The sequence below is a fragment of the Pan troglodytes genome, chromosome 4 (assembly GCF_028858775.2).
Source record: "Pan troglodytes isolate AG18354 chromosome 4, NHGRI_mPanTro3-v2.0_pri, whole genome shotgun sequence".
Taxonomy (NCBI): Eukaryota; Metazoa; Chordata; class Mammalia; order Primates; family Hominidae; genus Pan; species Pan troglodytes.
Window position 1 is genome coordinate 107,560,165 of NC_072402.2, and position 12,710 is coordinate 107,572,874.

At 36.9% G+C, this 12,710-nt stretch overlaps 2 protein-coding genes across 8 annotated transcripts in view; one reads left to right on the forward strand and one right to left on the reverse strand.

Moving 5' to 3' along the window:
• MAN2A1 (mannosidase alpha class 2A member 1) overlaps window positions 1-12,710 on the forward strand; it is a 190,445-nt gene that overhangs the window by 159,474 nt on the left and 18,261 nt on the right. For 5 of the 7 annotated variants that reach the window (XM_063810525.1, XM_063810528.1, XM_517864.9 and 2 more), the window contains 3 exons: window positions 2,773-2,906; window positions 6,319-6,460; window positions 8,981-9,114. In XM_063810525.1, the coding sequence (XP_063666595.1) occupies window positions 2,773-2,906; window positions 6,319-6,460; window positions 8,981-9,114 (410 nt within the window). The remainder of the gene's footprint in view (window positions 1-2,772; window positions 2,907-6,318; window positions 6,461-8,980; window positions 9,115-12,710) is intronic. The other 2 variants (XR_010156965.1, XM_009449448.5) reach the window with 2 other exon arrangements.
• Window positions 651-1,130, reverse strand: LOC107974800 (cancer/testis antigen family 45 member A10-like). Its single transcript, XM_016953604.4, has one exon. The coding sequence runs from the start codon at window positions 1,128-1,130 to the stop codon at window positions 651-653; it is 480 nt and encodes a 159-aa protein (XP_016809093.4).

Sequence of the window (12,710 nt, forward strand, 5' to 3'; positions counted from 1 at the left end):
TACTCAGGAGGCTGAGGTGGGAAGATTGCTTGAGCCCAGGAGTTTGAGGCCAGCCTGAACAACATAGTGAGGCCCTGTCTCTCTCTTTTTTTTTTTTTTTTTTTTTTTAAATAACATTCCACATTTCCTCACCCATGGAGATGGTACTCATAATAGTTTTATGAATGTAGGAAGAAACTGAAGTTAGCTCCATTCAAGTTGGAAGAGCAGTATATACCGGAAAGAAATTCAGTGAGCATTCTGAAAATTCTGATCCTAGAGGCTTCAGCCCATTTAAGTGTTATTTATCACTAGATTGTTATTTTTATTTCAGAATTTCCATTGTACTTTTCAGATAAATCTATGGTGCCTACACTAACTGCATTTACATTCTTTTTTTTTTTTTTTTTAACAGAAATGTCTTAGCCTCTGGAAGGCCATTTTATTCACTAACACATGCTAGGAGGCTTCAGCAATATCCTGTTCCATTCTAGAAAACAGCAATTTGATCCTTTTTTCCTCCTCAGTCATTAACAAGATTATGCATTTGGGGTGAGATGATCCTTCTTGAACAAGTAGCCAGAAATCATTTGTTCCAGTTTCTTCTCAAGGTGCTGAATTAAGTCTCGTCTCATAAATCTTGTGGCTTCCTTGATGATGGATTCAAAAAATCATTTCTTGACTTCTATAGGTCCTTGCAGTCCTTCAAGCAATTTGAAGAGTTTTTCATATTTTCGTCTAAAGTGTTGAATTTCCTTCACTAATTGACATTTTATATCAGCATTAATTTCTTCTTGACATTTTGGAAAAGGGAGTATTTCTGTGACTTTTAGGTCATCTCCAGAGAAATTGCTGGTAATGATTCCTCCTACAGGTGCATTTCTACCAGGTTTCTGCATCAGCCCATCTTTGCTGCAACCACTGAAGTCATCAAACCGAGAATCCAATTGGCTTGGTGGAATACCATCTCCTGCCATAAGCTTCTTTTCCTTGGACATGGCAGAGCCTCCAATAAGGCTGTCTCCTGCTCTTTGTTTCCTTAACAACAGGGCCATCTTCTGCCTTTTCTGAGATGAAGGACTCTCAGATTCCCTGGGACGTTTAAACACATTTTCAGGTTCTACAGCAACCTTCTCTGCTTTATCAGTCATTGTTTCCAGAAGGACCGATCCAGTGTGGCCCAAGGGGGATGGAAGGGAAACTGCCTGCTATGGCGTGCCCTGCCCCAGCCAAATACTGGGAACACTGGGAACCTGTGTGGTGCGCCGGAGTCCTGAGGAGAAGCCTTGTGTTCAGTAGGATCACGGGTGCCAGCCCCGACAATCATGGGGCCTGCATTTACACTCTTTCCCACAAACCTCACAGAGTTAAACTTCCTTTCTTTAACTCTTTGCTGTCACCTTCTGCTAAGCTCTGGGGATTCTACTTGTCTCCTAGGAAAAAGTCTTCCTTACTCCTTTCCTACCTTCTGCATTTTTCCTTTTTTCCTTTCTGAACCTCAGAAAGCGTCAGCTTTATTGAATAGAATGACATCACTCTTTCTTCTTATGACCACTTTCCTAATTGCTCTCTTTAGAAGGTCCTGTAATATCTCTCTCGCACCCTTTTTAAAAAAAATTTCCATAGGTTATTGGGGTACAGGTGGTATTTGGTTACATTAGTAAGTTCTTTAGAGGTGATTTGTGAAATTTTGGTGCACCCATCACCTGAGCAGTATACACTGCACTCTATTTGTGGTCTTTTATCCCTCGCCCCCCTCCAACCCTTCCTCCCAAGTCCCCAAAGTCCATTGTATCATTCTTATGCCTTTGCATCCTCATAGCTTAGCTCCTACATATCAGTGAGAACATAACAGTGTTTGGTTTTCCATTTCTGAGTTACTTCACTTAGAATAATAGTCTCCAGTCTCATGGAGGTCGCTGCAAATGCCATTAATTCATTCCTTTTTGTCTCATACACCCTTGATCTGTATTAAGTGTGTTGGATTTCCTCTTCTCTATCTATGAAATTGACCCAAGGTCTCACTGAGGACCTGAAGATACAATTAAAGTAGAATGACAGAAACTAGTAAACACTTGAGGCTTATCCAAACGAATGTTTGATATGTTAGGGACTTTTTTAAGCTGTCCTCTGCTTTATATAACAAAGGACAAAATGGATCATTTCATAACAAGGGGTCCTAAGAGATAACTAAACTCAACTAAAATTGATTTAACTTCTGGAGAGCTTTCCAGATTATAGTCCACAAATACTAATATGTTAATATCACTTTCAGCCATAAACCATCTCATTAGATCTCCTGTCTCTTTTCCTAGCAATAATACACTGTCACTTGAACCAGCAGAATGTAAACTTTACTGGCTCATAATTTCTGGTCTATAAGGAGAGAATGGTGAAAAAGTGGGCTAGAATGGCTCTTTGGGGAATGGTGGTGCAGATGAGAAGTGGACTGGCCTGTAGCTGGGCAGCCCTTTTTTCATTTCATGTCCTGTTTCTCCTCTAGAACTCAGAGAATCATTTACATGTTATACATCATCTACATTTTTCTCATCCCAGCTGCTTCATTCTTTAGTTGAATAATATGCTCCCCTGAATAAGTGCTATCTACCTTCTGATAGTTTTTAAAAAGAAAAGTTGAATTGTCATAGCATTTATTATATGAGAGATGTTAAGACAGGAAGTAGAAAACAAGAAAATGTATGTAACTTTGGAAAGAGTTCTGTATAGTATATTTCAAAAAGGTGAGGCAAGTAATTTCTTTCTATTAATCCATATATATTTTTTTAAATTTAGGAATAGAAGGACAGTCTGTGGAAGTTTCCAATATTGTGGACATCCGAAAAGTATATAACCGTGAGATTGCAATGAAAATTTCTTCTGATATAAAAAGCCAAAATAGATTTTATACTGACCTAAATGGATACCAGGTAATTTTTCCTTTAAAATGTTTAAGTAATGGTTGTATTGGTGTGTAATTCTTATATATAAAAATGTCCCAGTTAATTTTGGATCCTTTGAAAAAGTATACTTAAAGTTGCAAATTATTTCTAAAATAAAACTGAATTTTGACAGAAAATTTCGGGTTCTACAGTTAGAAGAAATATTTGGGAGACCATTTTTTTAGAACATCTTTTTGTAAGGATTTATTTGTTCAAAGGGTAAATTTGGTGACCACTATGAATGTTAAATATCTTGATGCTAAAAATATATATATATATATGAATTTATCTACCAGAAAGGAAACATAGTTAGGGATTGATGGATTATTTATACTTATTGGGTTTTTTTTTTTTTTGAGACAGAGTCTCGCTCTGTTGCCCAGGCTGGAGTGCAGTGGCATGATCTCAGCTCACTGCAGCCTCTTACTCCCAGGTTCAAGCGACTCTCCTGCCTCAGCCTCCCAAGTCGCTGGCACTACAGGCACACACCACTACACCCAGCTAATTTTTGTATTTTTAGCAGAGACACGGTTTCACCATGTTGGCCAGGCTGGTCTCGAACTCTTGGACTCAAGTGATCTGCCCACCTCGCCCTTTCAAAGTGCTGGGATTGTGGGCATGAGCCACTGTGCCCGGTCTGTTTTTGTATTAGTCCATTCTCACACTGCTATAGCGAAATACCCGAGACTGGGTAATTTATAAAGGAAAGAGGTTTAATTGACTCACAGTTCTGTATGACTGGGGGGGCGGGTAGCCTCAGGAAACTTACAATCGTAGAGGAAGGGGAAGCAGACAAGTCTTACATGGCTGCAGGCAAGAGAGAGAAAAGCCCAGGGGAACTGCCATTTATAAAACCATCAGATCTCGTGAGATCTCCCTCACTATCAAAAGAACACCATGGGGGGAACCACCCCCATGATCTAGTCTCTGCCCACCAGGTCTCTCTCTCAACACCTGGGGATTACAATTCAAGATGAGATTTGGGTGGGGATACAAAGTCTATATTAGTTGTCCTCATAAGGAATTGATCCATACCTATTAAGTTTGTTCCCTATATATTGGTTTAATGTATGATCTAATAATGGGCCCTTGTAAATTTCAGGAAAACTCTTCCTCTATATGTGTGTGTGTGTATACCATTATACATACACAGACACACATGTATACATATACATAGGTATAGCTATTCAGAAATGGGCAGGTATATATTTAATCAAAATTTTCATGAAATGTTTCAAATTGTAGTAAGGAAACTGATTTATACAATCTTATCAGGTTGTCAATTCTCCAATTTAATAGAGCACTTTTGATTGTTACCTAAATCTCTGTTTTCTGAGTGTATGTGTTTGATAACATATCTTTGAAATACCATTAAAACCATGAGCATGTTTTTAAAACAAGTGTTGTAGAAATTTCTGGCTGTGAATAGAAATAATTTTACAATAAACACTTTGATTTTCAACTGGGGGTGGGTGAAAAAGATTTTAATAATTTTCTCTTCTATGATTTCCTGCAAAAGTTAAATTTAAACTTTTTCCAAAACATAAAAATTACAGCATACATTCTGAATTAGCATGTTAATTCGACTACAGCCATTTGGATTCCAAATAAAATCTCAACTTTATGGTGATTCATTTTTTTATGTACAAAAGAAAGTATTTTCTTAAAATTATACAAAACCAGTTATTTGTATTTTTGGGTGTAGACATGAATGAGAAACTTAGTAAAACCGAATAACTAAAAATGTGAATTTTCTTTTTGAGGATGGAACGTTTGACTAAAAAAGAAAATATTACTTTTAAGTCTGTAATATTTCTGCTTTTAAAATTGACCATTTTTTAAGCTTTGGATATAGTAGTACTTGGGCAAAACTAGGTATCTAGCTCCACCAGTGGGGAATCGGGGTAGCAACAAAACGATTGTGGTAGTTTTACATTTTTTAAAATAAGTTTACATTTACAAGTTAATTGGGTTTGGAAAGGAGAACTAGAGAATTCTTTTAAGGTAGCTTTACTTTTTTTTTTTCTTTAAACATTTTACAGTTGTAGCTTTATCAGTTTATTAATTTCCCAAGGCTGCCATACAAATGGAATCACGTAAAACAACAAAACTTTATTCTTTCACAGTTCTGGAGACTAGATTTCTAACATCAGGGTGTTGGCAGGGCCATATTCCCTCCAAAAGCTATAGGGAAATAACCTTCCTTGCCCTTTCCCAGCTTCTAGTGGTTGCCTATGCTTGGCATTCCTTGGTTTGTGTATGCATCACTCCCATCTCTACCTCTTTTGTCATACAGCGTTCTCCCTATGCCTCTTGTATCTGTCTGTCTGTGTCCAAATTTCTCTCTTCTTGTAAAGATGCCAGTCATTAGGTTAGGTCCCAACATAATCCAGAATGACCTCATCTATTTCTGCAGAGGCTGTATTTCAAAATAAGATCACATTCATGGGTTGTGGGTGTACAGGAATTTGAGAGAGGGAGGCATTATTCAACCTAGTACAACCAGTAATTTGAGGGAGACATTGCAGGGTTGTTGGGAAGATTAAAGATCACATTTGTGAAATACTCCGGACCATGCCTTTCGTTAATGGGCACTTAATACATGTTAACTATTACGGTAACTTTGTACCTCTTCTTTTCTTCACTTTTATGTCCAACTTTCATGAGTTTAAATGAGGAGATGACATTTTTATGTGGTATCATTGAGATTCACTGATAATAGGGTTCTGAGCTTAGAGTCAGTCACTGTGACCCAGATGGGCTTTGGGGTTACCGGCAGTCTTTCTCTAAAAGTAGAGTCATATTTCAAACATTCAGGTACTAGGCTGCAAGGAATTGGAATTTGGAACTATCTACATTGAAACTAATCAAAAAGAGTAAGCACTGAATGGTTTTTAAATATAAATATGCATTTGATTTTAACATAATATCTTAGAAGATTTGGTGCAGAGACCTGTGGTATTTATTAAAACCAATTCAAGAATAATAAGAGATATTTCTTGAAAGGGGATAGAGAGCTATTATACTTAGCATTCATTACAAAAGCAGTATGTTAGATTTAGATGAGAAATGAATACTTAATACCTTTATAATTTGTTTTATGCAAATATTGGAGAGCTAGAAGACTTTTAAGCATTTTTATTCTGAATTTAAATAGGAATGCCTATTTAAAAAATCTGGACAAGTTCTACCTTTCCCACCTAAAAATTGTTTTCTAATATCCTTGTGGTTTTTCTTCGTATTGTTTTAAATAATGTTTTAATTTTTAAATTATTTCTTCCACTGAATAAAAAGGAAGCTTTGTCTTTTTCTCTTGGGAAGAAAAATCACCTGTCCTCAAGTTTTTAAAAGAACATATGTAAATATCACTTTTTGTAGATGGAATTGTTGTGTTTTATAGATTCAACCTAGAATGACACTGAGCAAATTGCCTCTTCAAGCAAATGTCTATCCCATGACCACAATGGCCTATATCCAGGATGCCAAACATCGTTTGACACTGCTCTCTGCTCAGTCTTTAGGGGTTTCGAGTTTGAATAGTGGTATGTATTGCTTACACTCTTTTTCACTCTGAAAGGTTTCAATTCCAGCTGTATACTTTTTCTATTGGTCAGATGTGGTATAATCTCTAGTTAAAACCTCCCTGTCTTCTTTTCAGCTTTTTTCTTTCAACAACCAGACTATTAGTTAAGTTTGGGTTTTGTGAGAACAACATAAAAAGATGAATCTCCTAAATCTTCAGATGAAGAACAGGAGACCTAAAATTCCATGTCAAGATTTCTTTTTAAAGATAATTTGCTTCTCCTAATAGTATGTATTTTGCGGAAGTCTCCATCATCATTATGATTTAACGGATATGGAAACTCAGATTCAGAGGTTTAGATAAGTTGCCTACGTTTGCAAAGTTGGTTGTGGTTCAAACTTAGGTCCTTCTCTGAATCATGGTCTTTCTATTCTGCTACCACCTGAAAGAAGGAAGGGAGTAGAAATGATAGAGATATGGGGATAAAGAGGTGTGGCTTTGAGGATTCCAAAAGAGAGAAAGTGATGCACAGAAAGTGAGAGAAAATAGTCAATAGACACTGATTAATTTTTGCAAGTCTTTCTATTGAGAGACTTTGATCCTTTATAATACATATTTTTAATTGGTTATCATACATGGTATCATTGGTCTTCTTACATTCTAAGAGTTGGTAGAGATACATATCTGAAGGAGCCAGATAATAACTGGGTGCAGATTCCTGGTGTGTCCTTTGACACAAGCCCCCTTTTTACATGAGGCGTATACATGCATTCTGTAACTTACACACACACACAAAAACTGCTACTTCTCATTTTTCTTTGTGGCCTTCATTAGATAAGATCATGTAAACTCATGCCATAAAGACATGAATTCGATTTTGAAAGTAGTAATGGCTCCACATCAGGGATCCGGTAGGGAGGGTTAGAGACTTGAGCAAACTGAAGAGCATGTTCCCGATGTGCAGTGGGGCAGCATTGTTGCTGTGTGGTTAGGGGCCCAGTGTTGCTAAATTCAATTTTTTTTTGAAGAAGAATCCAGAAGTCTGGAATTTTATGTGAAGTTGTTCAATCTGTAAAATATTGATATAATTTTTTAAAAAACACTATGTTGAGAAAACATAAAACATCTTTGTGCCGTACATGACTCTTGAGCCACTCATTTTTAAACACTGCCTTAAATTCTCAAAGCTGTGCCCTAAATGGAGGACTAGACAGTAAGACTCAAGCCGTGATTAACAAAGCAGCATTATCTCACTTCCTGGTAAAGACAAGCTAAGAAATAAAGTTCCTCTGTTTCTGCTCTAGCCACCAAATACCTTAGTATATGAATTAAAGCAATTCGAGTACAATCCAGGAAATCACTAAGTGCCAGTCACATGTTATATGTACCAACATTTGGAGACAGGAGAAGAGTTAGAAATTACCAAGACGTTGATATGCCAATTTGGGTGTGAAGTGACAAGCTGTAGATAGGTATGATCTATCTACAGCTTGTCACTTCCCGCCCAATTTAATCCCTGCGCCCGGGGGCTAAATCTTGGACAATTGTCTTTTAAATTATGAAGGTAGTGACAATGAGATTTTTACTCATCTCTGGTAGTTTTAGGTACTAGATACGTAAACTCAGAAGAAAGAATCTAAACAGACTTGTTACGACTATGTAATAGTAGTAATTGTTAAAGTCGTTTGTGTTTGCTATTTCCCTTTTGTACCAAATGATCATTTAATATAGTAATGGATATGAATGAATATGCGTGTATGTTTAAGTATATAACTTCAGTTTTCTAAGTCTTATTTGAGCATTAGCTTAAATGTGTGTGTGTGTGTGTATATGTACACATATGGCTCTAGTTTTTTTTATTTTTTAATTTCATAATGTATTGATTAGCTTACAACTTGAGCTAGAGGAAATATGGAAATATTGCATAGCAAATGAAGGAACCAGGTATGACCCCTTTTAAGCCAGAGAGGCAGGACAGCGGTGCTGCCGCTAACACAATATCAGAGAAGCAAGGGAGTATATCATGAGTGTGTCCACATTCTAGGGCTTCTTCAGAGACCTGCTTCATATCAAGTAACCTAAATTTTATTTGCAAACCTTTTTTAGACCTACCCATCTGTGTGTATTTTACTACTCTGTGTGATGTACATTTCCTAATAAACCTCATAAGCATTTTTGATTCCAAATGGTGCTACTAAAAGTTTCGGAGAACTTAATTTACTCTTTAGGTTAATGTTTTGGAAAAAAAGTTTCATTTAAATTTTGATCTGTCCTGTCTCACTTTTAAATTTCTTATCAGATATTGTGAAACATTACTAAAGAAACACAGAAATACTATCCTGTTTTATGAATTTTTAGTAGCTACTTTGAGCTACTATCAAGAGAAAGCCCATGGTGTAGTGGGTTGTATAAATCCACCTCCTTGACTAGAGAGGAAATTTAGAGCAAGACATCATGGCTGCTACTTAAGTGATGCTCAATGAATGTCAGTATTAAATTATTCTGGTCAGTTTTGCTTGTTTGTTTGTTTGTGTGTTAGGTCAGATTGAAGTTATCATGGATCGAAGACTCATGCAAGATGATAATCGTGGCCTTGAGCAAGGTATCCAGGATAACAAGATTACAGCTAATCTATTTCGAATACTACTAGAAAAAAGAAGTGCTGTTAATACGGTATGAAAAAATAACTAGCATGATCTGATATTGATTGTTCTTTGTCACCCAAAACTTGAAATTATGACTTTCCACTTTTAAAATTTTAAAAATCATTTCCAATATTGAGATTTCTTTATAGTAGATGTGGCCCACATTCACAGAAAGAGAACTTCAGTTATAAATATTGTGTAAGATTTGCACTTAGGTCTTTTTATTTTTTATGTTTGCTTATTATGTAGATAAAAAATAATGACAGGAAATCAGCTTGGGTAAATATTCCTGAAACTATTTTGAAAGACATAAGAACTGAAAAATTGAGCTAAATAAAAGTTAAAGAATAGAACTTAGTCATATACTTAGGAGATTAAATTTGGTAAACTTTATTTGAAATCTTAGTAAAATTTATTTGGAATCTTAGTGTACTTATTCTAGTGTTAGACTCTTCAGTTGAAAATGTATTTATATGTAGGTTTTCTATGTTTGATTTTTATTCCTCAAAGCAAAAATCTAGTACTCTGTGTTGAATGGTCTGGCAAAAGCCCAGCTGGACCTGAATGACCTGACGATATGCTTGTTCAGGCAAAGTTATCTTCAGAGTTCTCCATAAGTTATTGATCCACCCACCTTGGATAGCCCTGAACATGGGCTTTTTCTTTTTGCTCTATTCTCCTTTCTGCACCTGACCATTGCAAGTCCTTTCTGCTCTTTTCAGCCAGTGATCGTACCTTTCACTTTATAGAGAGAACAGCCATTAGACAGGGCTCTCTGTTCCGGTTATCTAACATCTACTCCCACCCTTCCCATCTTTCCTCCTGTTACGTTTAAAAGACACTTTACAGTCCATCATCCTAGGCAGGTCCCACCACTTGTCCTTGGAACTTAATCTCTTCATCCACCTCAGCATCCTTTTACTGTTCATTCTCTCTCTCTCTCTTTCTCCCTTGCTCCTCATATCCAACACTTCCTGGGAGATTCTTTCTGTTAGCTTTTGAACACTCTTTGTTTTCTTCTATTAAAAGTAGAAATGGAATACAGCCTTACTTCAGACTCTTATTTCCATTTCCTGTAAGCTGCTATCCTCTTCTCTCCTACCCAATTGAGCCAGAGTTTATGAGATGAGTTTATTTCATCACTTCCTTCTCACAATCCATTTGTTTCAGTCTGGCTTTAGCCTCCATCATATTCTGAAAGAGCTCTTTCCGATGTCAGTAGATCCAGTGGATATTGACTTTCGTCATCTTACTTCACCTTTCAGCAGTATTTGACACTGGCCATTGTCACTCTGTAAAATACTGCCTTGCCAGGGCTTCTATGGAGCTATGCAGTTTGGTTTTCCTCCTACCTGTCTGGCAGTTCTTTATCTCTCTAATAGTTCTCTACTCAGCCATTAAATCTTAGAGCTCTCAAAGCATGTCCCCTGGCCTTCTCCTTTTCTTATTTTTTATGCTATCCCTTGGCAATCTCTTCTACTCCTCTGGTTTTGTTTGCATCCTCCACACAGGTAGAAGCCACTAATACATATCTCCAACTTAGGCTTGTGTCTGACCTCCTGATTTATCTATCTAATTGCTTCCTGATATTCTCTGTTTAGAAGGACACCTCAAGTTTGACATATCCAAAACACTCATAATCTCTCTTCTCTCCCAAACCTGGCCCATTTTCAGTGTTCCCCCCAGTCAACAGCCACCGCCATCCATACAACTCCAAGACAGACATGAGTTCTGCCTGATAGACACTTCTCCCCATCAGCCTTTTCTTACAGAGTAATTGCCATCACCTATCTATCTCATTGCCTGAATATTTCAAATTTGTAATCTTCTTTACTTCCACCACCCTAATCTAAAGTGACTTCCTGTATTTCCTGGGTCTAGCCTATACACATCCACCCTGTTCTCTTTCTGCCGTATGTCTGTTCTTAACCCAGAAGGCAGAATGGGTTTTTTTTTGTTTTTTTCAAAGCCAAATCTAACTATTGCTTCCTGTTGAACCCTCTGATATCTTCTCATTGCTATCAGTATAAAAGTCAAAATTTCTTACCATGGCCTCCAGAGCCCCTCATGATATGGGCCCTGCATGTCCCCTAGGCATTGGCATTGGCATGCCTTTTACTGTGTCTGCTTTAGGCCCACTGGTTTCCTTTAAGTCCCAAGTACTTTCCATCCCCTCCTCCCCACAGCACTTTTGCACATGGCCTGTTATCCTCTGCCTTAGAGACTCTTGGTGATAGTTCCGGTTAGTGCTTACTTCGTCAGCTGCTTCTGGACCAGGTTAAAAGCCCTTCCCCTATGCTGCCTCCAAACTGTGCATCTCACCTTCCTGCAAGTGTGCGATTATTTGATCCTGTCTTCTCCCCTCCTTTGGACCATAAACTCCATGAGAGTGGGGATTGTGCCTTTCTTAGCTTCTAGGATTGTTCCTGGCAGAGGACATGCCTAATATATGTCATATGAATGAATATCCAAATGCATAGATGAATGAGCTGTTAGAGTACATTTTGCCACTGTATTTATTGCAATTTCTGCCTATTACCTTATCTTCATATGCATGTTGCATTCCTCCTACTAGATTCCAGGGACTTGTTGCCTTCATTTTCATTTGTCCTTATATTTGGTAGACATTCTTTAAACAAAATACTAGTTGATTGAATGAAATAGCAACAGCTAATTAAAGCAAAAATTCTTCCAGTATTTAGAATATTTTAGAAAAAAGAATTAGTATCCACTTTAGATGTCAAGAGCCATACCATTCTTGAGACTCATATTTTAAATCAATCACTGACAAGATAGCTTAGTTTTAAGGACTAAATCTGCATAGGAAAATCATTGTCTGAGTGCTGACAGCTACTGTCTTTTGCTCCTCCTGAAAAAGTTTCTCGCTTATATGACTTTATATTGACACTAATCTATAAAACTTCTGTTAACTGCAACAATAAAAATTTTCACATCAAATCTATAAAGCTTTGACTTAGAAGTGAAATAATTTGTTTATTCCCATTCAGAACTCCTTGGATAGTAATTGATTTAAATTTAATTTGATGTTTTTATGTTGATTAAATTTTTCTTTTACTCAAGTATAGATTCTGGGTCTTCAATTAATGGTTTCTTTTAAATAAGAAATGAACTAGAGAAGAGAAAATACATTTTAATGTCTAGTGAAAATAATTAAAAAGACACTTAATTGATGAAAGTTAATACCATGTAACTTGAATTTTCTAGAAAGAGTTCTTAATTTCAACTCAGACTCAAATATCTAAAATAATGATGGAGGGAAGTGAAGTAGGGGGATACTCCCTGAATAGGAAGAGATTTTAATGGGAAGCCCTGAGCATGGCAGAGCCTCATGGAAATAATCCCAAGCTGACTAAGTGGAAGTAAGTCCTGTCCTCAGAGAATTCTGCAGAGAGTCAGTAAAAACAAGGACTTGGATGATATCCACTGTGTAATATGTGCAGGTGTCCAGTGAGGACTGTGGCTGCACGAGGTTGACCATCATTTATGCTAATCATCCTCAAAGCCAATAGAAATGGAAAATAGGATTCATCTCTTTGGCATTGCCAGGGTTTGAATGTGTCCCCCAAAAGTTCATGTGTTGAAAACTTGGCTACCATTGTGGTA

What these genes read in the sequence shown, in the direction of transcription:
- LOC107974800 (XM_016953604.4), bottom strand. Translation starts at nt 1,130, where the DNA reads ATGACTGATAAAGCAGAGAAGGTTGCTGTAGAACCTGAAAATGTGTTT.